The sequence below is a fragment of the Numenius arquata genome, chromosome 3 (genome assembly GCF_964106895.1).
Source record: "Numenius arquata chromosome 3, bNumArq3.hap1.1, whole genome shotgun sequence".
Classification (NCBI taxonomy): domain Eukaryota; kingdom Metazoa; phylum Chordata; class Aves; order Charadriiformes; family Scolopacidae; genus Numenius; species Numenius arquata.
Genome location: NC_133578.1, coordinates 37,857,357 through 37,870,044, shown reverse-complemented (window position 1 = coordinate 37,870,044; position 12,688 = coordinate 37,857,357). Strand labels below are relative to the sequence as shown.

General features: G+C 39.0%; 1 protein-coding gene across 4 annotated transcripts in view; it reads right to left on the bottom strand.

Moving 5' to 3' along the window:
- Positions 1–5,381: 5,381 nt before the first annotated feature.
- Positions 5,382–12,688, bottom strand: part of NCKAP1 (NCK associated protein 1) — a 60,670-nt gene continuing 53,363 nt past the window's right edge. For all 4 annotated transcript variants that reach the window (XM_074145797.1, XM_074145798.1, XM_074145795.1 and 1 more), the window contains 3 exons: positions 9,861–9,970; positions 7,152–7,241; positions 5,382–6,540 (listed from right to left, as the gene is read on the bottom strand). In XM_074145797.1, coding sequence (XP_074001898.1) covers positions 6,424–6,540; positions 7,152–7,241; positions 9,861–9,970 — 317 coding nt within the window. In that variant the 3' untranslated portion in view covers positions 5,382–6,423. The remainder of the gene's footprint in view (positions 6,541–7,151; positions 7,242–9,860; positions 9,971–12,688) is intronic.

Sequence of the window (12,688 nt, the reverse complement as noted above, 5' to 3'; positions counted from 1 at the left end):
TCCCAACAAGCTTTTCTCAGGCTAGGGGTTTTTTTTTTTTTTTCTTTTCTCCCCCCCCCCCCATTTATAGCCTAGTTCATACAACAATGCTGCTTTCTTCCTCTCCCCAAAGCCACAGGCTTGCTTACTAAAATGGGAAACACAAATCCTTTTTTAGCAGTATAGCTCCCAAGCCTGCACGCAAATATTTGCCGCTTTAACTGGGCAGGAATAAACTCGATCGACGTTTTGTAACTTAGAAAAGCTTGCGTATTTTAACTGCTCACTAAGGACTAATTAAATACACGATGAGCCTGTCCCCTGCTTGCAGGGCTGTCAGTCACCACGCTGGAATCATTAGAACACAAGTTTAGAAAAAGATATTTTCCAGTACCAAAGGATTTTTTTATTGGTGGCTTTCCTTCGGGAGAAGGCAGCAGGGGCTGCACCTGCTTTGCATCTCGGCTCCCGTGCTTTTGCAAACTACCTGTACGCTCACAGCCCTGCCCCACTTGATTCAAGCAGCATATATGCTGGTTTTAAAATGGTCCTCAGTGGTTATCACTGGCTTTAATTTCATTCTCCTCCATCACACTTGGCTCACCGACTGCTTAACAGCACACAGCCCTAGAAGCTGAGGTCCAGGCACCTCAACATTATGCCAGAGGTTGTGTCCTTACCTGCTGTTCTCCGTCCCCATCGACTACCTGCAAAATTACAATATTGATATACAACCTCTCTTCTTGCTGCTTGGGTCTTCTGCCAGTAACTGGCATTTTGAGAAGCTCCAAGGTGACGTTGGTTTGAAATACTCCAGGATCTTTCATGAAAAGCATCTGCTACCTATGGCAACTATCCTAAGCGTCAGCTCAGCCAAAATAATCCACTCTTTAATGTCCATTTCCACCAGCTGAAGAGACATTTAAGATCAGAGACCATCTGAGGAACCTGAAGGTGCATTAAGTCCATGGGACCTGATAAAATCTATGCATGGGTCCTGAGGGAGGTGGCGGATGAAGTTGCTAAGCTGCTTTCCATTATATTTGAGAAGTTGTGGCAGTCTGGTGAAGTTCCCACTGACTGGAAAAGGGGAAACATAACCCCCATTTTCAAAAAGGGAAAAAAGGAAGACCCGGTGAACTACAGGCTGGTCAGTCTCACTTCTGTGCCTGGCAAGATCATGGAGCAGATGCGCCTGGAATCTCTGCTAAAGCACATAGAAAATAAGAAGGTGATTGGTGACAGCCAACATGGCTTCACCAAGGCCAAGCCTGACAAATTTGGTGGTCTTCTATGATGTTGCTACAGCACTGGTAGATAAGGGGAAGGCAACAGACGTCATCTGCATGGACTTCTGCAAAGCGTTTGACACTGTCCCACATGACAACCTGGTCTCAAAATTGTAAAGACATGGCTTTGATGGGTGGACCACTCAGTGGGTAAGGAACTGGCTGAATGGCCGCACTCAAAGGGTTGTGGTCAATGGCTCAATGTCCTAGCACAAACCAGTGACAAGTGGTGTTCCTCAGGAGTTATTATTGGGACCAGTGCTGTTCAACATATTTGTTGGAGTCATGGACAGTGGGATGGAGTGCATCCTCAGCAAATTTGCCAACAACACCAAGCTGTGTGGCATGGTTAACACACTGGAGGGAAGGGATGCCATCCAGAGGGACCCGGACAGGCTTGAGAGGTGGACCCACGCAAACCTCATGAAGTTCAATGAAGCCAAGTGCAAGGTCCTGCACCTGGGTCATGGCAATCCCAGGCACAAATACAGGTTGGGCGGAAAATGGCTGGAGAGCAGCCCTGGGGAAAAGGACTTGGGGGTGTTGGTGGACAAGAAGCTCAACATGAACTGGCAATGTGCGCTGGCAGCCCAGAAAGCCAACAGTAATCTGGGCTGCACCAAAAGAAGCATCACCAGCAGGTCGAGGGAGGTGATTCTGCCCCTCTGCTCTGCTCTGGTGAGACCCCGCCTGGAGTACTGTGTCCAGCTCTGGAGTCCTCAACACAGGAAGGACATGGACCTGTTGGAACGGGTCCAGCAGAGGGCCATGAAGATGATGAGAGGGCTGGAGTACCTCCGCTGCAGGAACAGGCTGAGAGAGCTGGGGTTGTTCAGCCTGGAGAAGAGAAAGCTCTGGGGAAGCCTTATAGCTGCCTTCCACTACCTGAAGGGGGCCTACAGGAGAGATGGGAAGGGACTCTATCAGGGAGCAGAGCAATAGGATGAGGGGTAACGGTTTTAAACTGAAAGAGGGGAGACTTAGATAGTAGGAAGAAATTCTTTACTGTGAGGGTGGTGAGACACTGGAACAGGTTGCCCAGGGAAGCTGTGAATCCCCCATCCCTGGAGGTGTTCAAGGCCAGGCTGGATGGGACTTTGAGCAACCTGCCTAATGGGAGGTGTCCCTGCCCATGGCAGGGGGGTTGGAACCAGATGATATTTAAGGTCCCCTCCAACCCGAGAGAGAATCATTCTATGATTCTCTCTCTAAGGCACTTTCTAAGATTAGTATTCTAATGAACAAGGCAATAACCTGAAAGTCTACACAAGAAACTACTCAAATCCCTTTGCTTTACACTAAGCTCAACATACGCTTTTCATTCTGATTTTTATACCAAAATTTTCTATTCCTGAATTGTGTAAGACACACTGACACTATATCCAGTGAGCAGGTCATTTTGACCCAGTAGTACTAGGAACAGCATGACTAATAGCAAATTAGATATGGTTTTGGACACAGGTCAGGGGGCCATTTTGATTTTGTTATGTGTTAGTACAAATATTTACTGACTTTATAACATGACAAATAGCGAAAGCATAGGAAGAATGGTCAATTCAAGTAAAAAAATTTTGTCATTTCAGGGTAAGGTGTACCTTTATCATAAAAATGATTCAAACATTGCACTTAAAGTAAAAATGGCAGAACTTGAGTACCAAAAACTGGTTATTTGGCTACACTGAAAATGGTGGTCCTCATCCATGAAACCAAATCAAATGTGTGTAGCTGTCATTTAAATGACCTTGCTTTGCACTGCCAGCCGTGTCGGTGTTTCAGGACTAGTCACAAGGATTGAAATGAAAGCAGTTTCCCTGTGTTCATTCAGTCCTTAACTTGTCCGGCAAGTTTAGTAGTGAATACAACTACAATAAGTTACTTCTATAGTATCCAAAAATATATTACGGAGTTAAAAGATACTTAAATTTGAATATGAACACAGTTTGAAGCCTATGTTTAAAAAAATAATTGGATACACCTATAAACCTAAACTTTGAGTTTGGTTCAGCTTGACGGAGCAATTCACCAAAAAGATTAGTTCAGACATTCTTGAACTTACAGAATTTATAATAGTTACTGGTAATTAACAGAGATTTCACTTTTTAGTACGAATCACAATGCTGAATCCCAGGACTAGGGAAACTTTTGGCAAAAATACAGTTTAGAGGCAAGGCTTATTTACTTACAGTTGAGAATTCTTGAATCTGGAATGAATAAGCTCTGAAGTTATACAAGCCCACGGTGACCTGCTGAAGAAGGCTCATATCTCTCCTCCAATCACCAGCCTCATTTCAACATTTTCTGGGGAGAATGCCATTCTCCAGTGCATCAAAACTAGTTTACTCCAAGTGTCAAGTTTGGTTACCAATTCCTTTTCCTATCTAGAAAACAAATTTCTACAGCAAAAAAGGTTTAACAGTAGCCCTTGTTTTCAATGATAATCTTTTGTCCTGATGGACTCATCTTTTTAAATTATAAAAATAGTTTTCTGGGCAGCAACAGGACATTTTTCTTCCATGCTCTCTCTCGCATGAGGCAGAGTCCTCCCCCGCGAATTAGACATTTGATCCAAACTGGCTCCATATGGGACCAGCTCAGCCGTCTGTTGCTTCATGCTCCAGGAATTACAAACACTTCTGGAAACGCACAAAAGGCCACCTGAGATGACTCAATATACAATGTCAACAGTTGAACTTACTAAGTTGTGGACATGGCGTTGCCGACTCCAGAGAAAGAATTTCTTCTCTACCTTCTTCCCCAAACTTGGTTTGACAGGCTTACTGTGGTTTGTGTAGTGTATGGACACAGGCTGCCTTGAGGACTACGCTTGATGTGCTCTGCCTTCCACAAGCAGGCTGAACCCTAAGTAGCTTTGTGGTGGCTCAGCTGAAACCAGAAATAACAGAAATATAGCAAGCAAGAACAAAGCAAGGACACCCTCCCAGCCCCCACCCAAAACCCCTCCAAAACCACCTGAAAGCCCAACCAACACATGGATGAGTCCACAAAATCCTTCCCCAATTTCCCCATTCTTTGGTTTGGTTCTGAGTTTGCCCCGAGTTCTTGCAGAAGGGTAGTTCAAAAGGCATCACCTCAGGCATTTGTGTGCCAGACAGCACAGCGAAATCACTTAAGGGTTCCACGGAAACTACTCGGTCTAAAAGGTTCATGACTAAATCTAACCCGACTGCATCCGAAGTAGCTTCTCGCAGTGATACTGCACTCATCTGTTTGTCAGAGATGACCTGTTTTCTAGGCCTAGCTCAGTAACACCTCAGATCGCGGAGAGCTGAGAGGGGTCCGGGGTAAGCAACAAAATACAACTGCTTTGTACTTAAAAAGATTCAAGACACAGAATAGGTTATTTCTTAAACTTGAGTTTTTCAAGAGTCGGTCTTGAAAATAGGCATAATTTTTCCACAAACGGCTGCATTACAATCAAAACCTCAATTAAAATCAAGACATTTGAACGTATTAGATTATAAATGTTATAGAACAGAACTCTTAAGTCTCACATTCGACCTAACTTCTTTATGAATAAACTTCTTCATTAGGGTACTAAATTATCAATTTTAAAACAGTCCCATGGTTATAACATAAAATGCATAATTAGGAAAAATATAGAGGTACTGTCTTACTTCCTTAGGACAATTTTATTCCAGCATTTTTTTCCTCTGGACAGAGGAAGCTATTGTAACTGAGCACACAACAGCTCTTTCATAATAGAAAAAGTTACCAGCATGCATGTAAGTCGCATCAAGAACAGGGGCTCTATACAATGTCCAGAGCCTGTTGAGAAACACATAGCTTTTATACGCTGTGGATTAAAGAGCACAACCATCTGGTCAGCTTTCAGGCTAAATGAGCCAATGCTATCCTGCATGCCAATTTGCACAACTGATAAAAAAAAGGCCTATTATACATCTGTCTCGGTAATGCCTGATATTACGGTTTTAGCAACACTCTCCTGTTTTACGGTTATTTCAAGTTTTATACTTAAACAATACATTTATTTCTATGGGTACAACTGGCATCGCCACGTACTATATAAATGCTTTTCTCGCTTTATTAGGTACGATTAAGATTTAAAGGATAATGGCACTAAACTGACACTTTTTACATTGTTTTTAATTCCTTCTTCCAACTTTTTACAAGATTCACTATTGCAGAAGCTAAAAGGTGAAGGATTAAAAGAAGTCTTCACATAAAAGCTCTAAGGATTGATATTTAATGAACTGTGAGATGTAAATCAATGCACAACAGCACAGCTTAAGCTTAAAATACTAGGATAACATTTATATTAAAAATAATTCACCTACAGATAATACAGTCTAGTGTTTATTGTATGTTATGGAAGGTACACTTGAATTTCAAAAATTTAAAACATATAAAAAGTGGTTAAGGGCTAACATTTTATCAACATGTGATAAATGTGTAAGAATGTTTATTATACAGCAGGGTACAATGGTAGTGTTAATGCCAACAGGGCACCACAGAAGTTAGTTTAAAAAAAATTTCCACTATGCTTTATACAAACAACACCACTTGCTGTTGTTTAAGAATATCAGGAGAGGATCGCTGTCTGAAGGATAAGCAGTCCTATAACATTTTTAATGTTAGATAGTGTCATAGTACGTAGATTGGTGAATGTTTCAAAATAAAACTAGAAATGCTGTAATTACTTCACAGAAATGCACATCCAATATTTGTTTTCAATAAGAACAATAGGTACAAGATTATAACTCTCCCTATATGAAATAATTTACACACAGATGAAAGCTACACTATCTAAAATAATCACTAGATACATTTTTCTTTTGGGAAATAAACAAGCAATTTTTGTTTTGCATGATCAATATCAAAAAACATATAGCAGAAGTAGTATTTTTTAAACATAACTGATGCTCTAAAATTAAAAAAAAAAGAAGGAAGAAATGAGAAAAAAGATTTTCCATGAATGTGCAACCTAAAATAAACCAAGCTTATATTGTAGTACAACCATATTAAGAAACCACTGATCAGAAATACAACTTTATGGAAAAAGTTTATAATCCACAAAACTGTTCATCAGGCCATAAAGTAAAATAGCTCCACAGTTTACAGATAAAACTGAGGCCACATAGATGCGTGCTATGTCTTATCTCCAGTAAGTAGATACTTAGGCAGAGGATGTGACACTTTGTTTGTAGACAGCATGGTATGCATTTCTCAGCAAGACGTAAGGGAAACAAGACTCCAAGAGATCCATTGTCAGGAATGGAGACTCCTGCACAATCTGAAAAATACCAGAAACACATGGTTTTGCAGAACACTTTCTACTGCCTGCTGCTGCTAATTTATTTCATGGAGATACTTCTGGTCTGCAGCACCACAACGCCACTCACATACCTCACAGCAAAGTGAAATAATACAAAGTTTAAACGTTGTGAAGAAACGCATTGCTATAAAGTCATCACTTCTAAAAGACAGTTGCTTAGCTTTCCTATATATATCATCATATAGCACTCCTGCCACTTCCAAAAGACACAGAATTCTGAAAGGAAAAGCTCTGAGCAGAGAGGATTTTCCCACACACACTCTGAACACTGCTTCTTTAAGGTGACATTTTATTTTACTGTTGTATGTGCTGTATGATCAATGAAAATTATCTGAACAGCGTGATAACAGTGTTCCAAGACAACAAAAGACGACTGTAAAAATGTGTGTGTGTGTGTGTTGGGGGAATGAAAAAAAAATTAATTTCCAACATTAGAATGCCAGGGAGAATGACACAGAAATTATTTCCACTGGTTGATGGCAAGATGACACCCAAAAGACCCTTGTGGAATGACGCAATGTGGAGCTCATGCCTTAAGTTAGTAACACATAAAACAGACAAAAGCTTACCATGTCTAGTAGTAGGTAAACAGATTCTCTGTTCCTTGTAGTAGTTTTGTCCGTCTCTTGGCCAATCTTCAGTAGACTAGAAGATGCAAGCTACATAAAAACAAGTATTTCAAAGCAATAAATAAAACAATGCATCAATCAACTTCTGCTATTTTGCTATTCACACACAAAACCTTTCTGAAGAAATCGGTATCTTAGCCAGACACTAGTAGCTACAAAAGAAAGTAAATAATCCTGAACACATGAACCATCACTGGCCTTTAGTCTCAGTGAGCCATTTTTGTTTATTTCTAGCAGCATTCAATAATCAATACATGCTATTTTAATATAAAAAGTGAACTAATTTATTGCAAAGAACTTCTGGGTGTTATCTTTGGTTCACCATTATAAAGTCTACCAAAATCAATGACAGAACTTCCACGGGATCAAGATCTCACTTCCTCTGTCCTTCCCAAAACACATATAAACTTATTGCCATTTGGTAAGATTTAAAGTGATTGGAGTTTTCATTGTTTGAAGTTATATCCATTTTGCAATAGAAGGACAAATTAAATTTTACTTCCTAAACTATATTTTTAATTGAAGAAATGTCATCCCAAATGTAAACGAATAACACCAGACCATGAGCAATCCTACAATACTAGTTTTAAAAGACATCCTAGAAACTTGTTAACACCTACTTCGATATTTACAGGCTCAGGATGACAGAATACAGTAAAATACTTAATTTGCAGATGCATTGGTGGCCCATGTTTTCATGTCTTACAGAAATTTGAAAAAAAAAAACCAAAAAACTCTGTTCAACTTTCATATGTACAATCATCATTTATGCCCTCACACGAAGCAATGGCAATTTGCCGAAACCACATTTTCCAGAAATGGTTTTTACCTTAAAACATTAACTTTAAAATCTTTATCAAGATTCTTCTTGAACAAATTCTGTCATCAATAAATTTGAAATATAAAATGAATCTTCAAAAATAATCTTAGCATATATACTCAGTGTTAGATACACCAGTAAGTTTTTTCTGTATTTAATTAACTTTGACAGGAAAGCAGATCATCGCCAGCACTACATTTTCTTCTTAAGAGAAATGTTTTTCTTTCAGACTAAGGGTAAGTGATATATAAAAGGTGTTAGAAAAGAGAGATAATCAAAATATCTGAACCGTCAAGTCACGGTCTGTGCAATAAAAGCAGTGGTCTGAAACCAGTTCATAAACACTGAAAAAACGCAAGCCTCATACCAAAAGTGTTTTTATCACATGAAACTATACTGGTTTCCTTCACTTGTCAAACGTATGCAACTTGACACAACCATTTTTCTTTCATCTTTTACAGCCAGCAGTTGCATTAGACAAGGTCAACGGCCAAAGGCTTTTCTTCTGTTTTACAAAATGCAATGCACTTCCAGAAATTAAAGATCCTTTTAAGGAAAAAAAAAAGTTTCTGTGGACTTCTCGTTACAGAAAGTTACCATTATCCCACCCTCATAAGTGTGTACGACATCTAAAGTAAGGGAGAGATATTTTTTTTTCATATTTCAAGGCCAAACAGCAAAAATCAAGAATCACTCAAAATCAGTAGTAATTTTTAAAAATTAAAGCTGCTGTTTTAGCTTTTAGTTTTCCTTCAAGTATTGGCTAATTAAGAGTCACTTTGAAAATTCTATTTCTACTCGGGCAGCACAACAAAAAGTATTTAAAATGCATCACCACCACCTAAGGGCTTTTGATTTTTTTTCTAACCATCACTGAGGATTTCAGAAGCTTTGATCTTCAGCCTACTCTAAAGCATAAAAATTTCTCTCCCCAAATATCTCTCTAACATACCACTATCAGACAGTTACTGTTTAAGAAGGGCAGACATGCCAAAAAGTACAACTCAAAAGGTGCTCTTGAGTTACCTTGAGAAAGTAAACTAGAGTCCAATATATAATGGGAAAAAGTCTGCTAGACAGAACCTGGATTTTATATGCATTGCATATTTCTTTTTCCAGTCACATGTATCTCTTACACAATGTGATGTGCTAAAATACTAAAGATTATTCTGAAAAAAAAATAATGCCACTTGTATTGATTTTCTACTTTTGCTTTCCAACAACGCCCACAGCTGACTATTGCTAAAGGACCACTACTAAATTTAATCTACATAGAGACTTGTATTAACAATATGCTTTTCCCTCTCATCCACCAAAACCAGATTTATAGGAAATCAATTGCACTGTATCCCAAATTAATATTACATTTTCCACCTGAATTTGAAAATACTTCCTGAAGTCAACGGATATTTTTCGTGTTAAGATACAAATTTTAACCTATTGCTAGACTTCGGAAAGTAACTTACCCACACTTGATTATCTCCTAATCAAAGTCAACACTGTATTCTATTTCGTTTCTCTGCAGGCTATAGCTACAGGAAAGTAAGTAACATTACAAGCATTATGAAGAAATACTGCTATTTGAATAAATGTTGGTTAATCGATACTCATCCATATTAATCTAAATCTTTATCGTACACCCTTGTGATCAAGATTACTCATGGCCGATTGCTGCTGTAAAGGTAACACTTGCAATGACAAACACACTGATAATTTAATGACAGCACTGTGCAAGCTAGACTATGGATAAAAACAGATTGAGGGGCATTAGAAGGTGAGAGTTCCTCTCTTTTTAGAAGATCTAGCTCTAGAAATAAAGTTATACATACAGCCAAAAATTCTTTAAGACGGTCTTCAATGCTTCCCTTGTGGATGGTAAACAAAGCTGCAGCAATCTGGTTGATAGCTTTTGCCAAGCAATGAATGTTGTTGCAATGCCCTAAACAAAACCATATACAAATTACCTCAGCATCATGTTTGAAAACGACAGTATTCTTTGGAAAATATCACTGAAGAGTAAACAGACTCGTCACAATGGAAGATCAACGTTTAGCATCTTACACAACGGGTGCCAAGTACTCGTACTTTGAACGAGGTATCAGGAAAGCCACCAGAAGCACAGATCCCTTCTGAACGCTGTAATGGTCACAACAACATGACAAAAGGTCCCTGTGGCTTTTAGAAATAAGGAAAAAATAATACATTGGAAGTTTATTTGGCTTCTACTAAACTTGAGAGTATTATCACTTGACTAGGCTAAAAAGACACGCGCAAGCAGGATTTCTCCAAGCTATTTGGCTATTTTTCTCCCCTCTGTGTAAATGAACAAGTTGCCATGCCCACACAGCATTCACCCAAGAGATCTACAGGAACTCAAGAACAAAACTGTCAAATTGCTAATTGCTGTACATAACATCTTGCCTAAAATTCACCCAGGCTTCAAAGGCCTAGAAGGTGATTAAACGACACCGGTTTTAAAAGACAGCAGAAGAACCACTCCTCAGTAAGCCTGACATCTCTTCTAGGCAAATTAAGAATAAATCTACCACTTAATTAATAGACACCTGGGGAAATACCTTGGGGAAAGTGCTAGCATAAGAAAATGAGGAGGACTTTGAAGGAGTTAAAAAGCTTACAAGCACGCAAACACTACTGATTCTTACCAATTCTTTTTTATTGTTGCTGCGCACTGAGCTCATTTTTTCATTCAGTCATTTAGCGTAACTCCAAGATCATGCCTGAATAGTGGGGTCAGCTATACCCCATCACTCCACGTGAGAAAAATTCCCCCCCCCCCCCCCCGTGCATATTACTATTCTTACTTAAAATGAATTTTACCTGTCATTTCATTGCACAATTTACTCAGTGTTATAATATCTATCCGCAGCTCTTTTCTCCTCTAATATCCTCAAAAAACTTCACACAATATGAAAATTTTCTCACTCTTCATCCTTCTTCTGGATGGTCTATGAATATGTTGACTAGCAGGTCCCAGCAAAGATCCCTGTGGATCTTCACCAGCAGGCCCTCAGAGTTGATACCTCTACTCCATCTCCTACTTTTTAATTAAATATTGCTGCATGAATATGCTAGTCAAAAAAAAAAGATAGATCACTACTTTCCTCAAACATCAGTCAAGAATACCTGTTCTGCTTAATACTGCTAATTTAAGTTTATATTTGTTTTTGAAGTGGCTTGATTCTTTGAAATGGCTTCATTTTTATGTCCCAGAGACTGTAGAAAAAGCATCAGCAAGGGAATTCAGCTGATGAATTGTTGTCTTCCAACCTGCGAAAGGTTTTAAGTATTTAGGAAAGGCTACACCTCTTGCAGGCTACTGTTCTATTCTAGCCTCTAGACAACAAATTAGCCCTCTAACCTGGTATTTGACTAGCAGTTCAGATTTCTTACTGAGAACAAAAAATAAAGATTTGTTAAAGTCCAAGCCTTTCTCTGGAGCTTGTGGAAGAAACAGACTTGATCTTCAAGTAGGCAGAGAGAACGCAGACATTGCTAAATCTGTCCAAGAACTGTCTGTATTTGGGAGGTACATCTTGCCAGATTAGAAAGCTGAAACTCCTTCAAATCTGTGACTTGTTGATGGATAAATTCAGGATTTGTCCAGGGAATGTGCTTCATAAAAAGCAGCCTTTATTAAGTTCTCATCCTGGAAATAGCATCTATATTAAGTGTCTAAAGCCAGATGTTCTACAATAAGGGCAGAACACAAGAAAAAGTAGTAGTATGCAAGGAAGGCAGGACTGACAAGGTCTATTCTGTTTGTTCAGTTATTTTTGTAGAGTGAACATATTTTACAGATTCCTTTTGCCAGACTGTTTTCCTCTCAATAAAAAAGAGCCCACTCAATAAATAATTACATAATACAGAGACCACATCTCATAAAATCAGGAGCAACTCCTAATACGGGTTTATTTTGAGTTCTAGATGTAACTTCTCTCCAGCCACAGTTTTATGAGATCTTACTAACTGCACTTACTTTAAGAACCCACTTTGAAACAGGCTTTTTCTGACTTCATGTTAAGAGTTACTGAATGTAAATGAAATCACAGAAACTGGAGTATTTAAGCTACATGATATAAAACAGGCAGAAGATAGAATTATCTGTTTCAGCCAGCTCAGACCTTGAGGACTAAGAGGGTCCTCGGAAGAGAAGGGAGTTTGAAGAAGGCAAACCCACATGAGCTCTAACCTGCTGGAGAACCTCCAGCTAGCCTGACTCACGTACTTAGAAATAAATTTGCAGAGGGGTGAATGTGAAAACAATCACTGTTAAGAACTTTTAGTACTGTCCCCCTGGCAAGTAGTAAATTTTTGAGACTCTATAGCAGGTAAGATGAAGGAGAAGCTGGTAGCAGAAAGTGCTTCCAGAGGGTGTCTTTTATGAAACTATAAACAATATTTAAGAGATGTGGTCTTAAACACGCATAAGCAAGTTCATTTGGATTGAGTAAAGAGAACCAACCTGACTGTCCTTTAACAAGCCAGTTTCTACCTGTGCCCCTCACCCAATCACATGCGATATTCCCTGCTCTTGCCTATATTCTAGGATTTTCATTCAGCCGTCATGACTTTGAAAAAGCTCACAAAAAAACGCAGAAATACTATGAGAGTACAGACAACATTAAACAACTCTGTG